Source organism: Bombyx mandarina, chromosome 02, assembly GCF_030267445.1.
Source record: "Bombyx mandarina strain Sakado chromosome 02, ASM3026744v2".
Taxonomy (NCBI): domain Eukaryota; kingdom Metazoa; phylum Arthropoda; class Insecta; order Lepidoptera; family Bombycidae; genus Bombyx; species Bombyx mandarina.
The window spans coordinates 7,204,682-7,228,431 of NC_143209.1; the positions used below are offsets into that span (position 1 = coordinate 7,204,682).

The following is a 23,750-nucleotide window of genomic DNA, read 5'->3' on the forward strand; positions in this document are numbered from 1 at the left end:
GGTGTCTGGCAGGGGGTAACAACTGGAAAAAGTGTCCGGCAACGGATATCATGATTTCTAAAGATATTCTGGAGTAAATATTAAAAAAAAAAACCTTTATACTTTAACGAATTTAAGGTACTATTTTATATACCTTTACTGCCTGTTACCTGCCCAAGTAACCACAATCGAAACTCTATAATCGGGGGTCGTTCTTACCTGTGTTGGAGACATACACAGATAAACTTTCAGCTTTTATAAAATAAGGAAGGTCTGGCTGTCGTGGGCTCTTGGGCTAATGTACTTAATGGATAGGCTAATATTTATATGAGCGTTGGACTCCCTACACCAGTTGCGGGGGCGTTCATGATGAGAATCTTTGTGGGGGTGAGAAATAATAATGTTAATTTTAAATGCCCAGCGAAGCGGACGGGTACAGCTAGTTTCTTATATAATTTAATATTTCTTCACAAGTATAATAACATCCAAGAAGCGTGACCCAATAAGAAGATCCGGCAAGGAACTCAGTGGGCTGTGTCTATGGGTTAATTCCCTCGTCGAGCACTACGTCGGGTCAAGCGACAGATTCGACGAGGACGGTTACCGGTGCTTGTGGTAACCTAATGTTTAAAACACACATTAACAACCAAAATAATGCAAAGTTAGACAATCCAAGCGCCTCAGTAACAGAAATCGATATGATTACTTTAGTGCGCCGCGTAGGTCACCGGTGGCGGTCAGTGTGCTAATACTAATATTTAATATAAGGCCATTAGCCATTTAATATAAGATATTATTAGTTTTAGCGTGTATTCGAAAGGATATCGACCCGTCTGTTGTTAAGTGATTATATAAAACCATGAATACGACAACACGAATACACATGACGAGACTTCACGTCTAAATCTCTATTCCGTCGGAGCAAAGATATGAATATGGCTTAGTGATATAAACGGATTAAGCGACAGACCCTTTTTTTTGTGATTGTGAGTTTACTGGTGGCCCTGAGGCCTTTCCAGTTTCACAAGGGCAGGTGGGCGAGCAAGGGCTCAGAAGGGGTGGGATTTGCTAACAGCTACCCGAGCGCCTCCAAGGGAGACCTAATGACTCAAGAGCAGCTGCTTCGCGATTGAATCTACTACCGGATCGGAATCGCGACCCGCTGAGAAGATCCGGCGAGAAACTCAACGGGCTGATGCTTAGGTTAAGTTGCACGTCGAACTCTTTGCCGAGTTCGACGAGTACGGTTATCGGGGTCTCTTACTCCTAGTGTTAGAGCGGAAGGCGTCTAAAGCAAGGGTTATTGGATCTGATGGATCCGTAAGGACGTGTCTAGGGCGACAACGATGACTGGCTCCTGCGTGATCTGTATTCGGGAGACGGAACCGTCCGGGCTCGGGCGAGTCTTAAATATAATTTAAATTATCTAACATATTTTAAGAACAAACACAACGTACACCAACTTCATTATAATATATAATAACTACCCACACGATGCAACGAAAATGTTTGAGGTATTCAAAACGAAACCTTACCACAACACATTAAGGTACACTTAAAAAAGAATAACAATAAAACATGCATGTTACTAACTACCCACAATGTTAATAAAAAAAATTTTTTTTTTTTTGTTATTCACAATTATTAATAATTTCTCCGATACAAACTCATGGGCAAAAACTTGTTGTTAAACACGCATACATACAAAAACCGATCACATGCACAATGCGTTAAGAACAAAGAATACGTTAAGTATGAATCAAGACAGTTAGATGTTAGAACGGAACGCATCATCTCATTCGTTATTAAATAATATCATCGAAGCATATTAAATTATCATACTGTGTCCTTTTAACTTGGATCCCGAAATCCTCCCTGGCTTCGGATCTGAAAATTGTGTTCGAAATATATAAAAAAAATCGGTTGTCTGTAAAGTCGGTTTACTGACGATAGTTAAACGTGACAACATCATAAGAAAATACTGATGCAATGGTTTCATTTTGCAATTATCACATTTTTTTTGTTTTATTGTCCTTGTAGGCAGACGAGCATACAGCCCACCTGATGATGAGTGGTTACTGTCGCCCATGGACTTCAGCAACGCCAGGGGCAGAGCCAAGCCGCGGCCTACCGCTTAATACTCTCCATAAGCCTCGTTTGAAGAAGGACATGTCATAGCGCTCGGGAAACACCGTGGAGGGGAGCTCATTCCATAGCCGGATGGTACGTGGCAAAAAAGACCTCTGGAAACGCACTGTGGATGACCGCAGTGGCTCCAGGTAGTACGGATGAACTCTACTCCGGTGGCGGGCGGTGCGATGGTAAAAACGAGATGCCGGTATCATCACGAACAATTCCTCAGAGCACTCCAACAATTATCGTTGCTATAAACAATTGACACCACATTCACTTTTCACTGAACTTTCATACTTGACGAAAACATGTAAATGTATTATTGTATAGCAGCTGTCCACGCGGATACATTGCTCACTCAAGTACGAGAGAGACATATGTCGAACGCTGCCGAACGCGGAGGCCGATTGTGCCTCTTTGTCGCTCGTTGCGCGCTCTCGCTTGCACTTCCAGCCTTAAATGGAACGCCTCAGAGCGAGGTAACGCCGCATGAGTCATTTTTTTCGTGTGTGCAGCTGGCTCCATCGAATTATAAGACGTTGTCACGTTAAAATTTTTTTAAATTTTATACCGAGAAAAAAAACTCAAGCTTTTGTCTTGATATTTTTTCCTAATTTTAAACTTTAAATGGCTCTCCGGGAAAGTTGCAAAAATGTCGCTAAAACCAATAGATAACCTTTCACCCCTCGATATATAAAGTTTATGTATAGGACATATCTGTATATCGACGCTTGAAAGGCAAACGTGACTAAGCGACAATGCGTGAACTTTGCAGTAGACTAATTCAAAGTTGAAATACCTGAAAAAAAAACCATTTTAACGAATCTCTTGCTGTAGGGTTGAAATGATTTTAATAGACCTAGAAATATATTTTTTTTGCGCATCGAATATGGTTATTGCCTATCATTTATGTACAAAGCAGTTATTGTCGCTTAGTCACGTTTGCCTTTCAAGCGTCGATATATATATATACTATATCTACTATCGTCTATTCCCCACATTAACTACTAATGACTCTATGTTACTAACCTCGTTCGATTGAGTCCAGTTCTCTTGGTCTCCCCTTCGTTATCCTCACCATCGCTCTGACCGGATTCCGTCAGTTTCCTGGCTTCGTTCTTCTCGCGCTGGGCGTCATCTAAGTTATGTATGCCGACCAGGAGGGAGTAGTCCATGATCTGTGATCCAAAATTAGGATTACTTACCAAAGAATACGAATTAAAAAAGAAACTACTCAACCTAATCTATACTAATAATACATAAATCTTCAGTGGTTTTTACGGATGTTATGACTTGAAACTTGGTATCCATGTAGAAAATACATGTACTTAATGGATAGGCTAATATTTATAGGAGTGTTAAACTCTCTAATAATAATAACAAAAATTTTTGACGTTCAACAAGTATGTTTTTTTTTATTTTTTTTATTGCTTAGCTGTGTGGACGAGCTCACAGCCCACCTGATGTTAAGTGGTTACTGGAGCCCATAGACATCTACAACGTAAATGCGCCACACACCTTGAGATATAGTTCTAAGGTCTCAGTATAGTCACAACGGCTGCCCCACCCTTCAAACCGAAACGCATTACTGCTTCACGGCAGAAAATAGGCGGGGCGGTGGTACCTACCCGTGCGGACTCACAAGAGGTCCTACCACCAGTAATTACGCAAATTATAATTTTGCGGGTTTCATTTTTATTACACGATGTTATTCCTTCACCGTGGAAGTCAATCGTGAACATTTGTTGAGTACGTATTTCATTAGAAAAATTGGTACCCGCCCGCGGGATTCGAACACCGGTGCATCGCTTCAACACGAATGCACCGGACGTCTTATCCGTTAGGCCACGACGATTTATGTTGAATATTTTTTTTTTATTTGATTTGATTTTGATTTGATAATAATATTGTTAATTTTAAATGTCCAACGAAGCGGGCGATTACGGCTAGTTACTTACTAAAGCTATTTGTAAGGCATGCAAACTAGACGCGTGACATCCGTTATTTATGTTGGTATCAAGAAATGTCATAGTTTAAAGATTGCCACCATATGACGTCACACGTGGTGTAAACAAAGTCTGCGCGTCAAAATCCCCATTATCGCATTTGCAACTTATTAACAACGATACATCTTACTATTGGTAGGACGTCTTATGAGTCCACATGGGAAGGTAGCTCCACCCTATTCTATAGTGAAGCAGTAACGCGTTTTAAAGGGTGGAGGTTTTTTTTCCTACCTAAGCTGAGAGCCTTGAGAGGCTATTTCAGCGTAACCTTAACTAGTAGGTGAGCTCACGGGGCTCAAACCTGACAACGTTGCTAACACGAACCCCAGCAAGAGCCGTGCTTCGCAGAATCTACCACCGGATCGGAAGCGCGACCGACTGAGAAGATCTGGCGAGAAACTCAGTAGGCTGTGTCTGAGGGTTAATTTACGAGAACGATGACCGGTGGGTGGAGCATCAGTTATACTATTAATACTGATATGAACTTATGTCACCAGTTGGGCGGCGGAATTGACATGACAAAGCGAAAGCGCGCCATCTAGTGGAGGCGAGCCGCAACTGCTCGTCAAACATCGGCTCACTTAGGCTGGTTTGCCTCGGCAGAGTCGACGTGTCATCGCTCGGGTTGAGTCGAGGAACATTCGTGGCCCGACTTACGGGACGAAGAGTGAAGTTTTTTTTATTGCTTAAATGAATGGACGAGCTCACAGTCCACCTGGTGTTAAGTGGTTACTGAAGCCCATAGACATTTATAACTTAATTGGGCCATCCAACTTGAGATATCAGTTCTAAGGTCTCAGTATAGTTACAACGGCTGCTTCGCCCTTGAAACCGAAACGCATTGCTGCTTAACGGCAGAAATAGGCGGGGCGGTGGTACCTACCCGCGCGGACTCACAAGAGGTCCTACCACCACGTTTCAGAACAGTCATATTGATTCGTAAAGCGCAATCTCTTTGAACGACTACCCACTATGTCAAAAAATATTAAAGATATCACCCATTCTGCGACATATTTTTTATTTTTTATTGCTTAGATGGTTGGACGAGCTCACAGCCCACCTAAGGAGTAAAGTGGTTACTGGAGCCCATAGACATCTACAACGTAAATGCGCCACCCGTCTTGAGATATAAGTTCTAAGATCTCAGTATAGTTACAACGGCTGCCCCACCCTTCAAACCGAAACGCATTACTGCTTCACGGCAGAAATAACATATAATATGTTTTCATTAGGTATCCTTTTTTTTCTTCTTTTTTTTGTATTCCATCATCGAGCCGATGAATTGCCAATGTTATGTACGCCATTATTGTCACAAATGTAATGTTATGTTAAATGCTTGTGACGTCGCAGTACTTTTTTTAAATAAATAAATAAATGTACCTTGAAGCTCTCCAAAACACGACAATCACGCTGCATCGTTTTTATCAAAGCCGTGTACGTGTCCGCTTCTAGAAATATCCCCTCGTTGTGATGCTCCATGAAGTCGAGATCCTTGTAGGTCGGTGAGGTTTTCTGTCGTTCCGTTTTGCTTGCCTGTGTGAACGTTGATAATTGAAGTTATTAAAAAAATAGGGTTGTCACTTGTCTGTAAAGCTGGTTTACGGACGATAGTTTCACTTGATAACGTCAGTAGCATAACTATACTGGTAGCTATAACGTCACGCGAGAAGAGTTATGTATGTGTCACAAACCAACGCTAAGGCCGATCGTGCCTCTCTATCGCTTGTTCCGCGCTCTCGCTTGCACGCTCTGGCTCAGGCGGAACGTGACACTTTTTCGTGCGTACAACCGATTTTTTTCTTACCTATGCTGATAGCCTTGAGAGTTTCAGCGTAACCTTAACTAGTAGGTGAGCTCACGGGGCTCAAGCCGGAGTGATGCTAACACTGACCCTAGCAAGAGCAGTGCTTCGCAGAATCTACCACCGGATCGGAAACGCGACTCACTGAAAAGAACCGGCGAGAAACTCAGTGGGCTGTGTTTGAGGATTAACACATTCAACATACCTTACGTTTGTACGTGGACCCTTTGAGCTCGTATTTCTGGTGCATTTTGGCGTACCGGAAACACTGAATTTATCTATACACATATATATGTATATACTATTTATCTTTGACAAATATACTGATGATTCTCTCCCAAAACGCGTACTTTTTAGTAAATTAGTCCGCGTAATTTTCGGAGTAAAAATGGGTACAAAGTTTTTGCTTCGCGTATTAATATATAAATTCCGATTGTGTGTTGTTATCTACATTTGGCTTTTTTTGTTGACAAGGTTGCCTACCAATGCCCCTAGCGTCCTAGTAGGGGAGTGGTCAAAATGAAACAGACAAAAATGTTACAGGGTCATTGAAAGTGCCAAGACAAGCTGCGACCACACCTTCAGCGCCTTAGCTGAAAGCCACCTCTGACTTTCATCACCGGTTCATACATTGACGTCACACATTAAATTTTTTTTCCTACCTAAGCTGAGAGCCTTGAGAGGCTATTTCAGCGTAACCTTAACTAGTAGATGAGCTCGCGGGTCTTCAACCTGACGACGTTGCTAACACGAACCCTAGCGAGAGTCGTGCTTCACAGAATCTACCACCGGATCGGAAACGCGACCCACCGAGAAGATCCGGCGAGAAACTCAGTGGGCTGCGTCTGTGGGCTAACACATTCAACATACCTTACGTTTGTACGTGGACCCTTTGAGGTCGTATTTCTGGTGCATTTTGATCGACGAAGGCAACAGATTGTTCATGGCGACCAGACGCACGTTTTTGCTGTTGCACTGATAGCAATAGAGGCCGAAGAACTTTGGTAATAACGTGCGGGGGTTCTGAAAGGTAAATGTGAATATTTTTACTAGAGGCAATCGTTGGGACGACGCATTAAATATGGGTGAGTACCGATATCCTGCCTCTTTCTGCCATAAACCAGTCATGCGTTCAGGCTTGAAGAGAGACAGCCGTTTTGCAATATAATTGAGACATCAATGCTCTCATCATCCTTCTCCATCTGTGGATACTCCTCAACAGTAAACAGCGGCTGTGCTCCTAGCCTAGCTGACGTATATAAGCAACAGTGATTACATACCATTAGGTGAGCTGATTGGAAGCTCAAATCTGCCAACATAGGCATTAAAAACAATGACAGTAATGACTTAATACCATGTGGTGTGAGCACGTTCACTGATGGAAAAATGACTTGAAAATTTTACTAAACCAAGCAAGCTTGTCGTTTTGGTAAATTCACATTCCCTTGCTTGGCACAACATTAGAAGAATGAGACTGAATACTTTTTTTATTGCTTAAATGGGTGGACGAGCTCACAGCCCACCTGGTGTTAAGTGGTTACTGGAGACAATAGACATCTACAATGTAAATGCGCCACCCATCTTGAGATATAAGTTTTTGATTTTTATTACACTGTGTTATTCCTTCACCGTGGAAGTCAATCGTGAACATTTGTTGAGTACGTATTTCATTAGAAAAATTGGTACCCGCCTGAGATTCGAACACCGGTGCATCGCTTAAACACGAATGCACCGGACGTCTTATCCTTTAGGACACGACGGCTAGTTACTGCCGTAGGTTTCACTTCTAGTGGGTTTTATCCCCTACCTAATCGTTGGTGGCCTAAGGGGTTATTCCAACTTCACGCGGCCCAGTGGGTGAGCTCACGTGCTCAACCTGAGAGAATTGCTAACACTAGCCCTAGCAAGAGCAGTGCTTCGCGGAATCTACCACCGGATCGGAATCGCGACCCACTGAGAAGATCCGGCGAGAAGCTCAGTGCGTAGTTAAGTACATGATATCAAAGGGTGAAAGGTAGTAATTAAAGGTCCGTTTTAAAGTTGTAAAAATGTCAGTTAAATCAAAATAGTCTTTCACCCCTCGAATTATAAATTATGCCTTAATTAGCATTAGATGGATGGACGAACTCATAGACCAATTGATGTTAAGCGGTTACCAGAGTCAATTAACAACGACATCGTCTAAGACATCAAGTTTTTTTGTTATTGCCCGTGTACGCAGATGAGCATACGGCTCACCTGGTGGTGAGTGGTTACCGTTGCTTATACGTGGCAAAGTCTAAGTATTGCGTTTTAATTGTACTGCCTAAGGGCTAGCTAGCCCACCCTTCAAGCTAATGAGCAGGTTGGCGGACATCCAACATTAAAAGATTCAAATGATGCAACAACAATCAAACAAATAAATTATGTAGAGATAAATAATAAAGACTCATAAACGCATGCAAAACCCTTTCAAGTTCGTTAATGGGATACGTTCCTTTTGAATACGCTTTTATTAGCTTCAGACGTATGTATGATAGCATGTAACTGAATCTTTGAACATGATTTTGACCCCCTTAAAAACGTCGGATTAACTCGAAATTTGGATACTTATTAAGGACCGACGACAATTCAATATTAAAAAAAAATTGAAAAAGAAAATTGAAAACATTGAAATTCAACAAAAAACGGAAAAATAAATAATACTTTAAAAAAACTAAACAAATACGCTTTTATAGAAAATCCAACTAAAAAATAGAAAATAAATTTTAATAAATTTGAATTAAAAATAGTGTAAGGAAAAATGATTTTATTGTAAAAAAGCGTGAGGTGCTTTTCAGGATATTATGAAAATGATTATACCATGCACCCCAGCTTTTTTTTACAGTAAAATCATTTTTTCTTACACTATTTTTAATTCAAATTTATTAAAATTTATTTTCTATTTTTTTTTTAGATTTTTTATAAAAGCGTAATTTGTTAGTTTCTTTTTAAACTTTTATTTTTAATAATTAATATGAATTCTTTCCTTGCCTGATCGAGGTTCAAGTAGTATCCAGGCAGTAGTTTCTGCAGAAACTCCCCCTCCTTGTGCTGTACCGTCTTTATGATGAACTCATCGTCGTTCGTCAGGTAGAAGATGCTGCCTGAAGCGCCAGGGTTGCTAAGCTCGCGGAGTGGTGCGCTGCACATTGACATCTACGAAAACAAAAGTTATTTAACTTATTTTTATTTTACGAAAACGAGCTTCCATTTTTCTTTCCTACCTTTGCTGATAGCCTCGAGAGCCTATATCAGCGTTAACTTAGCGTGTAGGTGAGCTCAAACCGGAGGTGTTGCTAGCACTGGCCCTAACAAGAGCAGTGCTTCACAGAATCTACCACCGGATCGGAGACGCGGCCCACTGAGAAGATCGGACGAGAAACTCAGTGGACTGTGTCTATGAGTTAGTTTCATCGCCAAACCCTTAGTTGCAAGCGACAGGTTTAACGAGAACGGTGACCGGTGCTTGAGGTACCTAAAATCACCGTTAATTGATCGGGAGGATCCGTAATGACGTCTATCGGGCTTTCCCTAGTGTTTTTTTTTTATTGCTTAGGTGGGTGGACGAGTTCACAGCACACCTGGTGTTCAGTGGTTATTGGAGCCCATAGACATCTACAACGTAAATGCCGCCACCCACCTTGAGATATAAGTTCTAAAGTCTCAAGTATCGTTACAACGGCTGCCCCACCCTTCAAACCGAAACGCCTTACTGCTTCACAGCCGAAATAGGCAGGGCGGTGTTACCTACCCGTGCGGACTCACTAGAGGTCCTACCACCAGTAATTACACAAATTATAATTTTTCGGGTTTGATTTTTATAACACGATGTTATTCCTTCACCGTGGAAGTCAAATGTGAGCATTTGTTCAGTACGTATTTCATTAGAAAAATTGGTACCCGCCGGCGGGATTCGAACACCGTTGCATCGCTCAAACACGAATGCACCGGACGTCTTATCTTTTAGGCCACGACGACTTCTAACGACTACGTTTTTTTAAGTGTTTTCGACTTGGTGCTCTTCACTAAAATATGTTTAAAAAAAAAACTCACCAAAAAATCGTCCGGCTGTATCCCGAACAAATCTCTGAAGTAACGGAACGCGATCGGCGCGTACGTTTTGAATTTGAACTCGGAATAGTGATGGGCGGGCGTGTGGTTCGATCCCTCGTGGGGGAAATTCGTCGTCTCGACGGTCATGAAGTCCTGCATGAGTAGATCGCGTTCGGGCTTCGACGCTAGGCCTCCTATAGCGTGCTGGATGCCTGGAACACAGTAGAAGCATTTTCAAAATTGACACTACCCCAATGGAAGTTGTTCTAGAGATTTCTAGAGATTTACATTCGTCGAGACCATACCCCTTTGATTATTTGACTTAAACTGTATTTTTTTTTATATCCTACCTACGCTGATGGTCTTGAGAGAACATATTCGCGTCACCGGGCAAGCACGGTGTAGGAATAACATCGTTTAATAAAAACCAAGCCCTCAAAATTATAATTTACTTAATTACTGGTGGTAGGACGTCTTGTGAGTCCGCACGGGTAGCTACCACAACCCTAGCTATTTCTGCCGTGAAGCAGTGCCGATAAAGTAGGAAATTTAAATAGTAGACACCATTTCTACTCCACCTACCTACTACCTCACTTCATAGGTAGCACAGGAAGCTGGTTCGTCACTTGTCGACGTCATAAAAAAATAAAAAATATAGGTTCGACTACATTTTTGCGCGACACGAACCGTTCTATTTGTAAACTTAGTTATCTTATCGAGCACATTCACAGAATACATGAAAGTAATTAATTTCCCGCGTTATTAGGAACCGCCTAACAAATTTTGCTAAGCAAGCTATGTTGTTTTACATACGAATGCTTGCAGAAGCCGGCTTTTAGGACACGCAACTGGGTTGTTAATGATACCAGTGGTCCCACGGTAGTCGAAGTTCGACTATCATTAATTGAAATTATAAATTTGTACACTATTATGACTCTATTGTCAAAGACTATTATTATTATTATTATTATTTTATTGCTTAGATGGGTGGACGAGCTCACAGCCCACCTGATGTTAAGTGGTCACTGGAGCCCATGGACATCTACAACGTAAATGCGCCACCCACCTTGAGATATAAGTTCTAAGATCTCAGTATAGTTACAACGGCTACCCCACCCTTCGAACCGAAACGCATTACTGCTTCACGGCAGAAATAGGCAGGGCGGTGGTACCTACCCGCGCGGACTCACAAGAGGTCCTACCACCAGTTTTTTAGATATATTTTTATATTTATATAGTTATATTATACTCCTATAATCACAGATTTCGCTAAGACTACACTTTAGGTAAATATTAATAAATACAAACAATATTTAACCTATTTTCAATTTGAACACAAACTATGAGTAATAAGAAAAGTTTGACAATAAACAAATAGTATGTGTGCGTGTGTGCGTCAAATACGTGTGTAATGTGTGCGTAGTGTGTGTAATATTTTAATTTATTGATTTCATGTATTTTTTATGCATAATTAAAAAAAAAATTAACATTCTGCACTCCTTCTCTATATTCTGTATAAGTGTGGGAAATTTCATACTCCTCCGTCCGCGCAATTTTCGTAAAAAGGGATACAAAGTTTTTGCTTTTCGTATTAATATATAGATAATGGATAATGTCAATATAATTAATAATAATAATAATAATAATTTATTTATTTCACTCTTAATGGTACAAGGTACATACAAATTCAAATCGAAATAAATTAACCTTATAATTTATTTTGTAAGCCTTTGAAAGAGCTGAAGTCTGTACTAGGTTCAAAGACCTGTATTACTGATCTCCAGGTTCCCTCCTTCTTAAGATAGATTAGGTTAGGTTAAGTCGTGAACAGATGCTGCGGACTAGTGTTGAGAGATCATTAGGTGTTATATTTTAAGAAGGTCATTTTACGTGTGTGTGCCTGTGTGAATGTGTGTGTGCCTGTGTGAATGTTTGTGTGTGTGTGTGTATGTGGGCGTGTGCGCGCATGCATGTTGTATTGTGTATGTGTGAGTATCTGCATCTATGCGTGTTTATTATTACTATTACATAGGTATAAATAATTATTTGCTTAATTGGGCTCGAAAACAAAAAGCAGATTACTTCACAGTCTGGAGTAAATTCTCTGTTTGCTCGTAGTCTAGGTCGTGAAGCCAATTTGTTAGTGCATGTTTGCATTGGGTCTGTGTCATGGGGTATATATTGATCAGCTTATTGATTTTATTGTATATGAAGCTACTTAGGAAGCCATAAAAGCGTTGAGCTAACGATGTAGAAACAAGTGTTGTGGGACGCACACCATGCCCGCGCCGCTGACTTACGAGCAATGTCGGATCGTATGGAGTTTTCGAGTGTGTAGTCATAATAAGATTAAGAATAAATAATTTACGGACAGAAAGGACTTTACAGGTTTTGTAAAGATCATTTGTAGGAAACCTATAAGGGAGCCGCCATCCAACTTTTAAAATACATCTCTGGGCACGTTCAAGTTTTAAAAAGTGTGTTTTGGAAGACCCGCCCCATGCCACTATGCAGTACTGAGTGACTGATTGACAGAGCGCTAAATAAACGAGTGTAAGTACGTTCCTGTCGGTAACATAACGCAGATTTTTAAAAATGTAAGTGAGTTTGCGTAATCTGGACGACAGAACGTCAATATGGGAATGAAAGGATAATAGGTCATCGATCTGTATACCCAGATACCTAATGCAATTTGTCCTGGCAAGGGAGGGGCAACCGCAGGCAGTTTGTCCAAGAGCGTTACAGGAGTGGGCTATAAGTGGAAAAGGCGAAGATGATATTTTACCACGCGTAGACAGGGAAAAAGTGACGTACTTAGTTTTATCCACGTTCAGTGTCAGTTGATTTTTAGACAGCCAGTCAGTTACGGTGTTCAGGCCACATTGAGCAAAACTAAAAGCTGCCTCCCAAGAACTGCCATGAAATACGAGAGCAGTATCGTCAGCATAGGTGTAAATAGACCCGTTTGTGATATTTAGTTGACATAGGTCATTTATATATATTAAAAATAGGGTAGGGCCGAGAATACTGCCCTGTGGCACTCCATATGCTATAGGGAGTTCGTCACTGATAAGGTCACTGATTTTGACACATTGACATCTGCCCGTAAGGTAGCTCCTGAAAAGAGAAAGCTGATTGCCTCTCAACCCAACGGCTTCAAGCTTAGTTATGAGAGTTGGGATAGAAATCGTGTCGAAGGCTTTAGCTAAGTCCAAGAATATACCAATTACTTTGTTCTTTTTATCTAGTTTTGTGACAATTTCATTAGTTAAGTTTAAAACTGCATCGCTAGTCGATATACCAGAGCGGAAACCATATTGAGAGGGGGAGAGAAGGTTGTATTTGTCTAAGAATTTTATGAGTCTATGGTTCATAATTTTTTCCAGAATTTTTGAGAGGGTTGGCAGAATAGAAATAGGTCTGTAATTTTTCGGCAGACGTCGGTCCCCCGTACCCTTATAGATCGGATGAACTACTGCAAGCTTAAAAACGTCGGGATAGACTCCAGTAGAAATAGCCAGATTACATAAAAACGTAACTGGAGCTAGAAGGATGTGTTTAATTATTTTTTTTAATTATCCCAGAGATATTATCCGATCCAGTGGCACAGTCTGTTCTGAGGCTATTTATTAGGGTTTCTATCTCGGATTGGTCAGTTTCCAGCATAGCAAAAGTTCTTAAATGAGAAAACAATATAGGTACTTTTGAGTGTGTTTTTTTTGCATGAATATTTAGAGGTAGTGAACTACCGATATTGGCAAAGTAATGGTTGACCGTATTAATAGAGTTTGCGGGTCCTGCGTGTGTGAGAAGGTCGTTCGCATGGGTATTTTGTTTTTTGGTATGTGTTATAGTTTTAATCGTTTCCCAAAGCTTCTTATTATTGTTTTGAGCATTTTTTATTTGGGCCCTATCATAATTGCTCTTAGCGCTTTTTAAAAGAGATGTACAGTAGTTCCTATATCTTTTAAAAGTTAATTGAAGAACTTCATTGTTAGGATATTTTTTCACTTTTTTGTGTAAGTTGTCCCGGTTTCGGAGGCATCTCAGAAGCCCCGGAGTCATCCACAATTTTCTGAGCCTTTTGCGATGTGGTACAACTTTTAGACTCGTGTTTTCAAGAATTATGGTATTAAGAGTGTTAATAAAATAATTAGTAGCTACGTTAGCGTCAGTGGAGTTGTATAAAAGGGAAAAATCAATTTGAAGTAATTTTTCATTAATTTTGTCATAGTCAATAAATTTTCTTGTTTTATTACTTTGAGTTAAATTATTATACTGGCTTGAGGTATGAAGAAATAGAAGTGTCGTGTCGTGGTCGGTCAGCGACCAGCGACGTATCAGCAACCAAACAACAAGCGGTCAGCGACGTATCAGCAACCAAACAACAAGCATGATTTTTTTATTTTAAAATAATATGGTCCAGGCATGATCGATTTAATCTGGTCGGGAGTTCGTGTGCAGGTAACATTCCGTGATAAGTTAGCAACGTGAGATAGTCGTGAGAACGCGAATCGATATTTTTCTCGGAAATATCAATGTTTATATCGCCAGCCAAGACAATATTTTTATAAGATGAATAAGACTTTAAAAGTTCATTAAGGGATTCTAGAAACAATGTAAAATTTTGTTGAGCCGGTGGGCGGTATATAGCAATAACTAAGGTATCCTTGTTTATCGTTAGTGCGAGGCAGTTAGCGTCATGAATTTCCGGCTCTTTAAAATATATTTGAAGCTGGGTGCGGCTATAGACTATAACTCCCTCATTTTGAGTGCGGTGACGGCTAGTAGCAGCCAAATTATAACCTTGCATAACTGGTATAGGGGGAGAGTGAAGTAGCCAACATTCAGTGAGTATAATCAAGTCCCATGTCGTTCCACTACGTTCAAGAAGGGTAGTTAATCCATCAAAATTTCTATTTATACTTCTAATGTTTTGGTTAAGGAGCTTTAGAGCACCCTGGTGTAGACTGGCAACATGGTGACAGTCTTCTATCGAACAAGTCACTACGTCGGCCACCGATACTCAATCTAAATCAGTGTGTAAATGGTTAAGGGTATCGAATTTTGTATATTGTATGAGTATAAGATTAAGTTTATAAGTTTAATTAGGAGGAAAATATAATTTGTTGCCTTGTTAAATTGTGATAATGTTTGTTTTTCCCAGGGTATATATAAAGTAATAATATATGAGTAGCTTAAACTATATGACAGATAAAAATAGGTGTACAGATAGTTAATTTTAAATGTTAATGTTAATATTATGAATGGGGAGCATGTGCTGTATAAATGTTTTAAGTAATAGCATGTTATTGTAGATGCAGACGTATGTGTAATCATTTTGTGTGTGAAACTAAGTGTAGGTGTGTGTAATAGTTTGTGGGTATCTGATATATCTTATGTATAAAAAAGAAAGTTACAAAATTGTTTGAACATAAATAATGGAAAAGTAGACGAACCAGTGGTTGAACATAACTGTTTAGTCATTTAGCAGTAGACATTAGATTTTGAATATCTTTTTCGGAGTTTACACAATACGGAACAGAACTAGCAGTTTTCTTGATTAAAATCTTCCCGTGGTTTGGCCAGCAGCTGTCACATTTTCCCTCTTTCTGAAGTTTGCGCCCCAGGAAATATAGGTGCTTGGCTTGAGAGGTCAGAAATTCAGTTATATAGATAGGTGTTGGTGGGCCAGGCAGCTGGATAGAAGCGGTCGAGAGCTTAGACTTTCCATTCTGCTTATTATATAATCTTGAAGCTTTCAGGATATTATCTTTAGTAGTAGCTGTATCAAACTCAACGATGACGGTACCAGTAGATGAAGATTGATGTTTTGGTTTAACTCTGTATATATTTTTAATGTGGGTAGTTAGAATATCATAATTAATAGTTGTGCCAATTTTAGATAATTTTTCGCTTAAGGTGTTCTTATCTTCAGGTTTCGAGATTGGTAGATTGTTTATCTCAATCATAGCAGATCGGGAATTCCTTTCTAGCAAATCAATCTTCGTATGCAGTGTGCCAATCTGTTTTTTGAGTTCGTTGTTTTCGCTTTCCGCCGCTGACATACGGACTAATAGTTCGTCGTACTTGTTGGAGAAAAATGCAAGACTGTTGAATCTGGTTGTTTTGTTCTAATATATCATCCATTTTAATTTTTAAGGAATCGAATTTCCGGTCTTGTTTACATTCAAAAGCGGAGAATAATTTTGTCAGTTCGGTTAGAAATTTAGGATATTCGGTCACGTGATCCTCGAAATGATCATCATCGAGTCCACGTCGTGTGCGCCGACTGAAGTTAACAAATTTTTCTGTCCCTAGGTCTTGTTCTTTTGACTGTATATGGAGAAAGGGTTCAGACGTGGTAGTGTGTAAGCTTATAGAAGTCGGTGACAGATTTTTTTGCGCTACCATGTTAGGTGGTACAATGTAATTGGACACTGTACGTCCGGTAAGCCCGTGTGTCGCAGAAGCAGGTGGGCGGGGCTGTGAGCAGTGCACCCGGATCGATGCAAGGAAACGTATATCCGAACAAAAACAGTTTCACTGTAAAAAATTGCGCCAAGTCCACGTTCATAAAACTCATCTCAATAACATTTGCACTTTACAAAAAAAATAAGACTCAATTCAATAACTTTCATTCTCTACAAAAAGATGTGAAATACAAAAAAATACCAAGAAACCGTCATAAAGTTGAAAAAATTAAAAAAAAAATGGTTGTATATTAAAAAATAAAAAATAAAATCATTTATTACTTAACAAAAATAGACAATAGAATAAAAATAAACTATAAATAGTCACTCAGCTTAAAAGCTAATGAAACGCTCAATTAATTAGTGTAATAATAATCAACATCAACTTTTACAAATTTAAACCGAATTAAATTCTGTTTCAAATGCGAAAGGTAGATGGCGCTGTTCTTAATTATTTCAGATTTAAAAATTAAAATCTGAAAGCCTTGAAACATCAATCCGCATAAATGTAATTTAAAAACTACAGTAAGAGACTTAAATAAAAAGCTGAACTTAACTCGGCCTTAATTAGAATTTTCTTCGGAATTCAGTAGTAAAGTTCAAGTTATTTTGATGAAATCAAAACCGAAATATTCATAGCATCTTAAACAATCACCTACGAATAAATATTATTTATAATATTATTTATTATACGAATAAATATTATTTATACGAATAAATATTATTTATACGAATAAATATTATTTATACGAATAAATATTATTTTTACTGGTGGTAGGACCTCTTGTGAGTCCGCACGGGTAGGTACCACCGCCCCGCCTATTTCTGCCGTGAAGCAGTAATGCGTTTCGGTTTGAAGGGTGGGGCAGCCGTTGTGACTATACTGAGACCTTAGAACTATATCTCAAGGTGTGTGGCGCATTTGCGTTGTAGATGTCTATGGGCTCCAGTAACCACTTAACACCAGGTGGGCTGTGAGCTCGTCCACACATCTAAGCAATAAAAAAAAAAAAAAAAGAATAAATATTATTTATTCGTAGACAATCACAACGGTTTTATAGTTTTGGGAAGGGATTTTTTGTAACGCCATCTCGTGAAGTATTTCGGTAATATATTACAAAACAAAATTGTCCCTCCAACAGTAACAACAGTACTTGCTTCGGCAGTACATATACTGAAATACTAACAGTAACAACATTAACATTATATAATGTATAAACCGTTCAATAAGAACTGCAAACTATCCCCTTGAAGCTACAGTTTATGTAGGATAATTGACTTTTTGGCGGGAACGCGAGGTGTGAAGTTGTGTGATTTGTTTTAATTTGTCTATTTAGTGTTTCTTCGGGTTTAAATGTGTAATAATGGTGGTTTATTAACTGTTTAATATCTGTGAAAGTGCACAAATGTGGGAAAATGAAACAAAGCCGCTGTACGTAACGTCTCGGTATCCTCCCAACTGTCGATGCCCATATCGTGGTTGGAGGCGTCCGTATAGGGGTCGGGGTGCAGTTGAAGTACCTCGGCCTCATCCTGGACAGTCGTTGGACCTTCCGTGCTCGCTTTCAGAACCTGGTCCCTCGTTTGTTGGGGGTGGCCGACGCGTTAAGCCGGCTTCTGCCCAACGTCGGAGGGCCTGACCAGGTGACGCGCCGTCTCTATACGGGGGTGGTGCGATCAATGGCCCTATACGGGGCGACCGTGTGGGGCCAGTCCCTGGCCGTGGGGGTGGCGAAGCTGCTGCAACAGCCGCAACGCTCCATCGGCGGTCAGGGTCATCCGTGGTTATCGCACCATCTCCTTTGAGGCGGCGTGTGTACTGGCTGGGACGCCGCCTTTGGTTCTGGAAGCAGAGGCGCTCGCCGCTGACTATCAGTGGCGGGCTGACCTTCGTGCCCGGGGCGTGGCGCGTCCCAGCCCCAGTGTGGTCAGAGCGCGGAGGGCCCAATCTCGGCGGTCCGTGCTGGAGTCATGGTCCAGGCGGCTGGCTGGTCCTTCGGCCGGTCGTAGGGTCCTACGACCGAGGCGATTCGCCCGGTCCTTGTGGATTGGGTGAATCGTGACAGAGGACGCCTCACTTTCCGGCTCACGCAGGTGCTCACTGAGCATGGTTGCTTCGGTGAGCTCCTGCACCGATCGGAGCCGAGCCGACGGCAGAGTGCCACCATTGTGGTTGCGACTTGGACACTGCGGAGCATACGGCCCGGCATGGAAGGGGTGGCGCCGTGTCCTCGTCGCAAAAATAGGAAACGACTTTCCGAGTTGTGGCATCGATGCTCGGCGACGACGAGTCGTGGAAGGCGATGTTCGACTTCTGCGTGTGCACCATCTCGCAGAAGGAGGCAGCGGGGTGCGTGAGAGACGCGCAAGCCAGCCGCCAACGAGCGGGGGCCAGGGAGGCGGATCTCGCCCAAGTCCTGGCCCTCTAAGTGTTTCGGGTCCCCCTCACATGTCGGTCTGGGGACCGGCGAGGGGGGCCTAAGAAGACGACGTGCAAGCTGCTCTGCATGCGTTTTACGCAAGAGCATCCGTGTGATGGAAGACCGGCTATCCTCGACCCACGCTGGTTCTGGTCCAGCGGGGTATTCCGTAGGATAGCTCACTCTAACCGGCGCCATCTAGGCGGGCTTCGGATAGCCTGCCGACCGAGAGGGTTGGTGGTCGTAGCGCCGACGACCGCCGGTCTGGCGTCCCGAGGGGGAGGGTGATGGGAGAGATGTGCTCCGCACTAAACGCTTCACTTTCCCCCCTCTGCCTCTTCATGAGTTCTGTCTCATGCGAGGTTTGGACGTTGGTTGTTGAGCGACAGGAGGTTTTAGTCAGTTCGACTCTGACATGCCCCGCCCTCCACCCCCAGTGGAGGGCGGAAGTCCGGAGATTTCCTCCTGACCAAAAAAAAAAAATTCCTCCAAAAAGTCCACTGAGATCTTAATAAATGACCACCATTTTACTGAGATTATATTTCATCCCATATCATCTCATTTCATTTCATTCCAGTTGATTAATGTCTCAAATTAATCATCTTCATTTTATTTCACTCCATAATATAAATTAAAATAAGATATGACTTAAAGGTCTCAGTTACCAGGTCATAAAATCCATTACAAATGTAGGAATAATTCCAGCGCACCCTGGCGGCCGTAGATTACCATGTATTCTCGAAATTTATAGTCTGTGGCATGTCACCTTTTACATCGAAAAAAAAGTCAGGATCGAAATTTTTGAGCGAGCTATAGTTTGTGGTGATAAAATTAATAATTTCAAGTAGATTAATTTTTGTAATTGATATAACTAGTTAATATCAGTAAAATAAAGTTGTGAGTGATTGATATAATGTACAATTTAGGAACCAGAAGTACCGTAGAATTAAATAAAATTTCGCCAACCTCAAAAAACCGTTCTGCTTACAGTAAACACAGTCGGTAGTCTGGCGCTCCGTTTACAACAGGATTTTTGAACGGAACTTGGCGCCAGATTCTACCGAATCTGTGGATTTGTCTGGATTTGTGTTCTCACTCACTCATATTATTTGTTGACACCACTTCCTTGTAGTTTTGGTCGCCTGGTACTTTATGATTTTATGCACTTTATTTTACGGAGTAAGAATTTAAATTAACATTTAAATAAAATTGTGACACGTCCGTAACATACGACATCCAAAGGAGGTGTGCATCCAAAGTGCGACAGAATAAAAACATCTCAAAACAGCCACAATTGATAGGGAAAGTTTTGATAAAACGTTACGAATCACAACAGTACGTAGAAAAGATAAAAACGGAAAACAGAAAATAAATAGTTTTTTTTTTGTATTCAAATAAAAATATATAAGATTTATGTTGTTTTATTTTGTCTACCGTAATTATTATAACTAGTGGTCCCGTAGTAGTCGAAATTCGGCTTTAATGAACTGAAATTTTATGTTTAAACATTGTTATGATTCTATTGTCAAATACTATTATACTTATACTAGCTGACCCGGCAAACATTGTTTTGCCATATATAAGATTTCTAGGGAATTTCTAGTGTAGAAAAAAAAACTAACTTATTGTAAGTGTGTAAGGATGTGGTAAATAAGTGAAAGAGGTATGTAGTGCTGTGAACGATGAGGGAATATATAATAAAAATAACAAAACCTCATTCAACCACATAATACCTCATTATAACAAAAAAAAAAGTCCAAATAAAAAAAAAAATTGTTAGGGGTGGACAACCCTAATTACTTAGGGGTATGAAAAATAGATAGTAGCCGATTCTCAGGCTTACTGAATATGCATAAAAAATTCATGAGAATCGGTCAAGCGGTTTCGGAGGAGTATGGGAACGAACATTGTGACACGAGAATTTTATATATTAGATAATATAATCACAGATTTCACCAAAACTACACTGTACATAAATAATAATAAAGACAAACAATATTCATCTATTCTCAATTTGACCACAGACTTTAAACACTAATAAGTTTGACAATTGACAATAAACAAAGAGTATATTTATATATATATATGTGTTGTATCAAATACATGGTAGTGGGTGTAATGTTTTCCTCCACTCCTTCTTTATATTCTCTATAAGTGTGGGAAATTTCATACTCCTCCGTCCGCGCAATTTTCGTAAAAAGGGGACAAAGTTTTTGCTTCACGTATTAATATATAGATATGTTATTGATATTATTATTAATCCATACATTTATTCAGTGCATATTTACTAAATCAATTCTGGCCATATCTGTACCTCCATAACCTAGAAACTCGGGTTAGTTAGAAACCTTCAGAAGCGAGACAGAGATTGGAGTTTTTTTTATTGCCCTTGAAGGCAGACGATCATATAGCCCACCTGATGGTGAGTGGTTATCGTCGCCCATGGACTTCACCGATGCCATCCCAAACGCGCACTTCTCAGCTTCTCTGTCACAGGCGCGACTTTCAGACTTCCTCTAACATATTCATTCCGTATTCTATCCATTTCGTTACTCCACACACCCATCGCAACATTCGCATCTCTGCTGCATGCAATCGTAAAAGTAGCACCTTACATTAAGAAATCCCAACTAGAAAAAAGAAATCTTTGATATCCGACTCATACCTTTAATTACCAGACTCTTATAAGCAGTACGTCACGAAGCCACCATGATAAGGGACATAAAACACACCATCAAATGATCGTGGAAACTCTAATGACCTTCACGCGCTTTCAATGTTTTCCTGTTCACATAAAACTATTTGTTTTTATCCATATACGGGAATCTACGTACCTACTACACATCGAGGGGTGAAATGATATTTGATTTAACATTTTGACATTTTTGAAACCTTACAACGGAGTCATTTAATGGTTAAAATTTGGAAAAAAAAATCACAACAAAAGAGACTTCTTCAACTATTTCAATGGAGTAAAGTTAATTGATGTTCAATTAAAACTAATCTCTATATATAAAAATCAATTGCTGTTCGTTAGTCTCGCTAAAACTCGAGAACGGCTGAACCGATTTGGCCAATTTTGGTATTTTGTCTGAAGTCCAGAGAAGGTTTAAAAGGTAGATAAATATGAAAATGCTAGGAATTAAATAACAATAACAATTTTGTTTTTCCTTTGATGTGTCCCCCGTCGGACGGATTCGTTTTGTTTGTTTTAAGTTTATTTTTCGATTGAGGCACTACGAAGTCTGCCGGGTCAGCTAGTACTAAATAAAACGGACCTTTAATTACAAAAATAAATGTCGCGTATTAAGCGGAATGTCGCTTGAACGAAATAGCCTTGCACTCCTCGATATGATCTAATTAAAAATAATAATTTAATTAATAAATTAAAATACTGTCATGCGAATGGACCGACAAAATCAATTTTTTTCCCTATCTATTCTAGTAACTTCGAGGGGTTATTCTAGATTAACCGAACTAGTAGGTGAGCTCACGAGGCTCAATCTTGACGTCGTTGCTAACTCAAACTCTAGCAAGAGCAGTGCTTCGCAGAATCTACCATCGGATCGGAAACGCAACCCATCGAGATGTATCCGGCGAGAAACTCAGTGGGCTGTGTCTGTGGGTTAATTTACTCGCCGAGCCCTTCGTCGCAAGCGACGGGTTCGACGAGAACGATGACCGGAGCTTGAGGTACCTAAAAGCACCGTTAGTGGATCGGGAGGGTCCGAGATGACGTGACAAAATCAAGTTTGCGGTTATTTGCACGTGCGTCCCAGGCTCATCACAAACCGAGAGAAGTGGTGATTGCTCTTGAGGCTCATAGCATCTTCCCACACATACCAATGCCAATTATTCATGCAAATTCGATGACGGGGCGTGACGTCGGTACTTATAGCTGTACTACTCAAATTCAGGTTGACAATACGACAATATTAAATAAATAATTTTCATTCACTTTCATTGTCCTCTTACCCAAGTCCCAGTGGTAGACTTACTAGTGGTAGGACCTCTTGTGAATCCGCACGGGTAGGTATCACCACCCTGCCTATTTCTGCCGTGAAGCGGTAATGCGTTTCGGTTTGAAGGGTGGGGCAGCCGTTGTAACTATACTTGAGACCTTAGAACTTATATCTCAAGGTGGGTGGCGCATTTACGTTGTAGGTGTCTATGGGCTCCAGTAACCACCCATCTAAGCAATAAAAAAAATATTACATTATTATAATATTGTGTTAAATTGTTTAATATATGTTATATTAACCTAGCCAACTTAATGCAACCTGTCGACGATCCTAGTTCGGTGTTCCGACACGCGCCCCGCTAATGAGCATCAATAATCCTAAATTGACTCGTGTAAGTATTTTAATTGATACGTCTAGGCGTACCGTTGATCAGTTTGACGGCATCAGAAAAATTTAGATCTTACTAGAGGTCCCGCAGTAGTCGAAATTCGACTATAATTAATTAGAATTGTAAGTTTGTACACTATTATGATTGTATTTTATACTTCTATAATCACAAATTTCCCCAAAACTACACTATAAAAAATATTAACAAAGACAAACAATATTTAATCTATTCTCAATTTGACAACAGACGTCAAGAACAAAAGTTTGACAATAAATAGTATGCATGCGTGTGTGTGTCAAATACATGGTATGTAGTGTGTGTAATGTTTTCTTTATTGATTTAATGTATCTTTTATGCATTATTTAAAAAAAATATTAGCATTGTGCACTTCTTCTCTATATTCTCTATAAGTGTGGAAAATTTCATACTCCTCCGTCGGCGCAATTTTCGTAAAAAGGGATACAAAGTTTTTGCTTCACGTATTAATATATAGATATCACGATGAGGGAATAAA

The 23,750-nt window shown here is 40.2% G+C and overlaps 1 protein-coding gene across 12 annotated transcripts in view; it reads right to left on the reverse strand.

The window, feature by feature from the left end:
* The window catches only part of LOC114245674 (phosphatidylinositol 4-phosphate 5-kinase type-1 alpha), a 92,177-nt gene that overhangs the window by 38,008 nt on the left and 30,419 nt on the right, over window positions 1–23,750 (reverse strand). For 8 of the 12 annotated variants that reach the window (XR_016324792.1, XM_089735858.1, XM_089735841.1 and 5 more), the window contains exons 4-9: window positions 9,994–10,205; window positions 8,932–9,096; window positions 6,790–6,942; window positions 5,499–5,651; window positions 3,142–3,290; window positions 1,822–1,866 (exon numbers count right to left, since the gene is read on the reverse strand). Coding sequence is in view for 11 of the 12 variants with exons in the window: in XM_089735858.1 (XP_089591984.1) it covers window positions 1,822–1,866; window positions 3,142–3,290; window positions 5,499–5,651; window positions 6,790–6,942; window positions 8,932–9,096; window positions 9,994–10,205 (877 nt within the window). In the remaining variant the exon portion in view is untranslated. Of the gene's footprint in view, window positions 1–1,821; window positions 1,867–3,141; window positions 3,291–5,498; window positions 5,652–6,124; window positions 6,192–6,789; window positions 6,943–8,931; window positions 9,097–9,993; window positions 10,206–23,750 lie in introns of those variants that run through there. The other 4 variants (XM_089735791.1, XM_089735804.1, XM_089735833.1 and 1 more) reach the window with 2 other exon arrangements.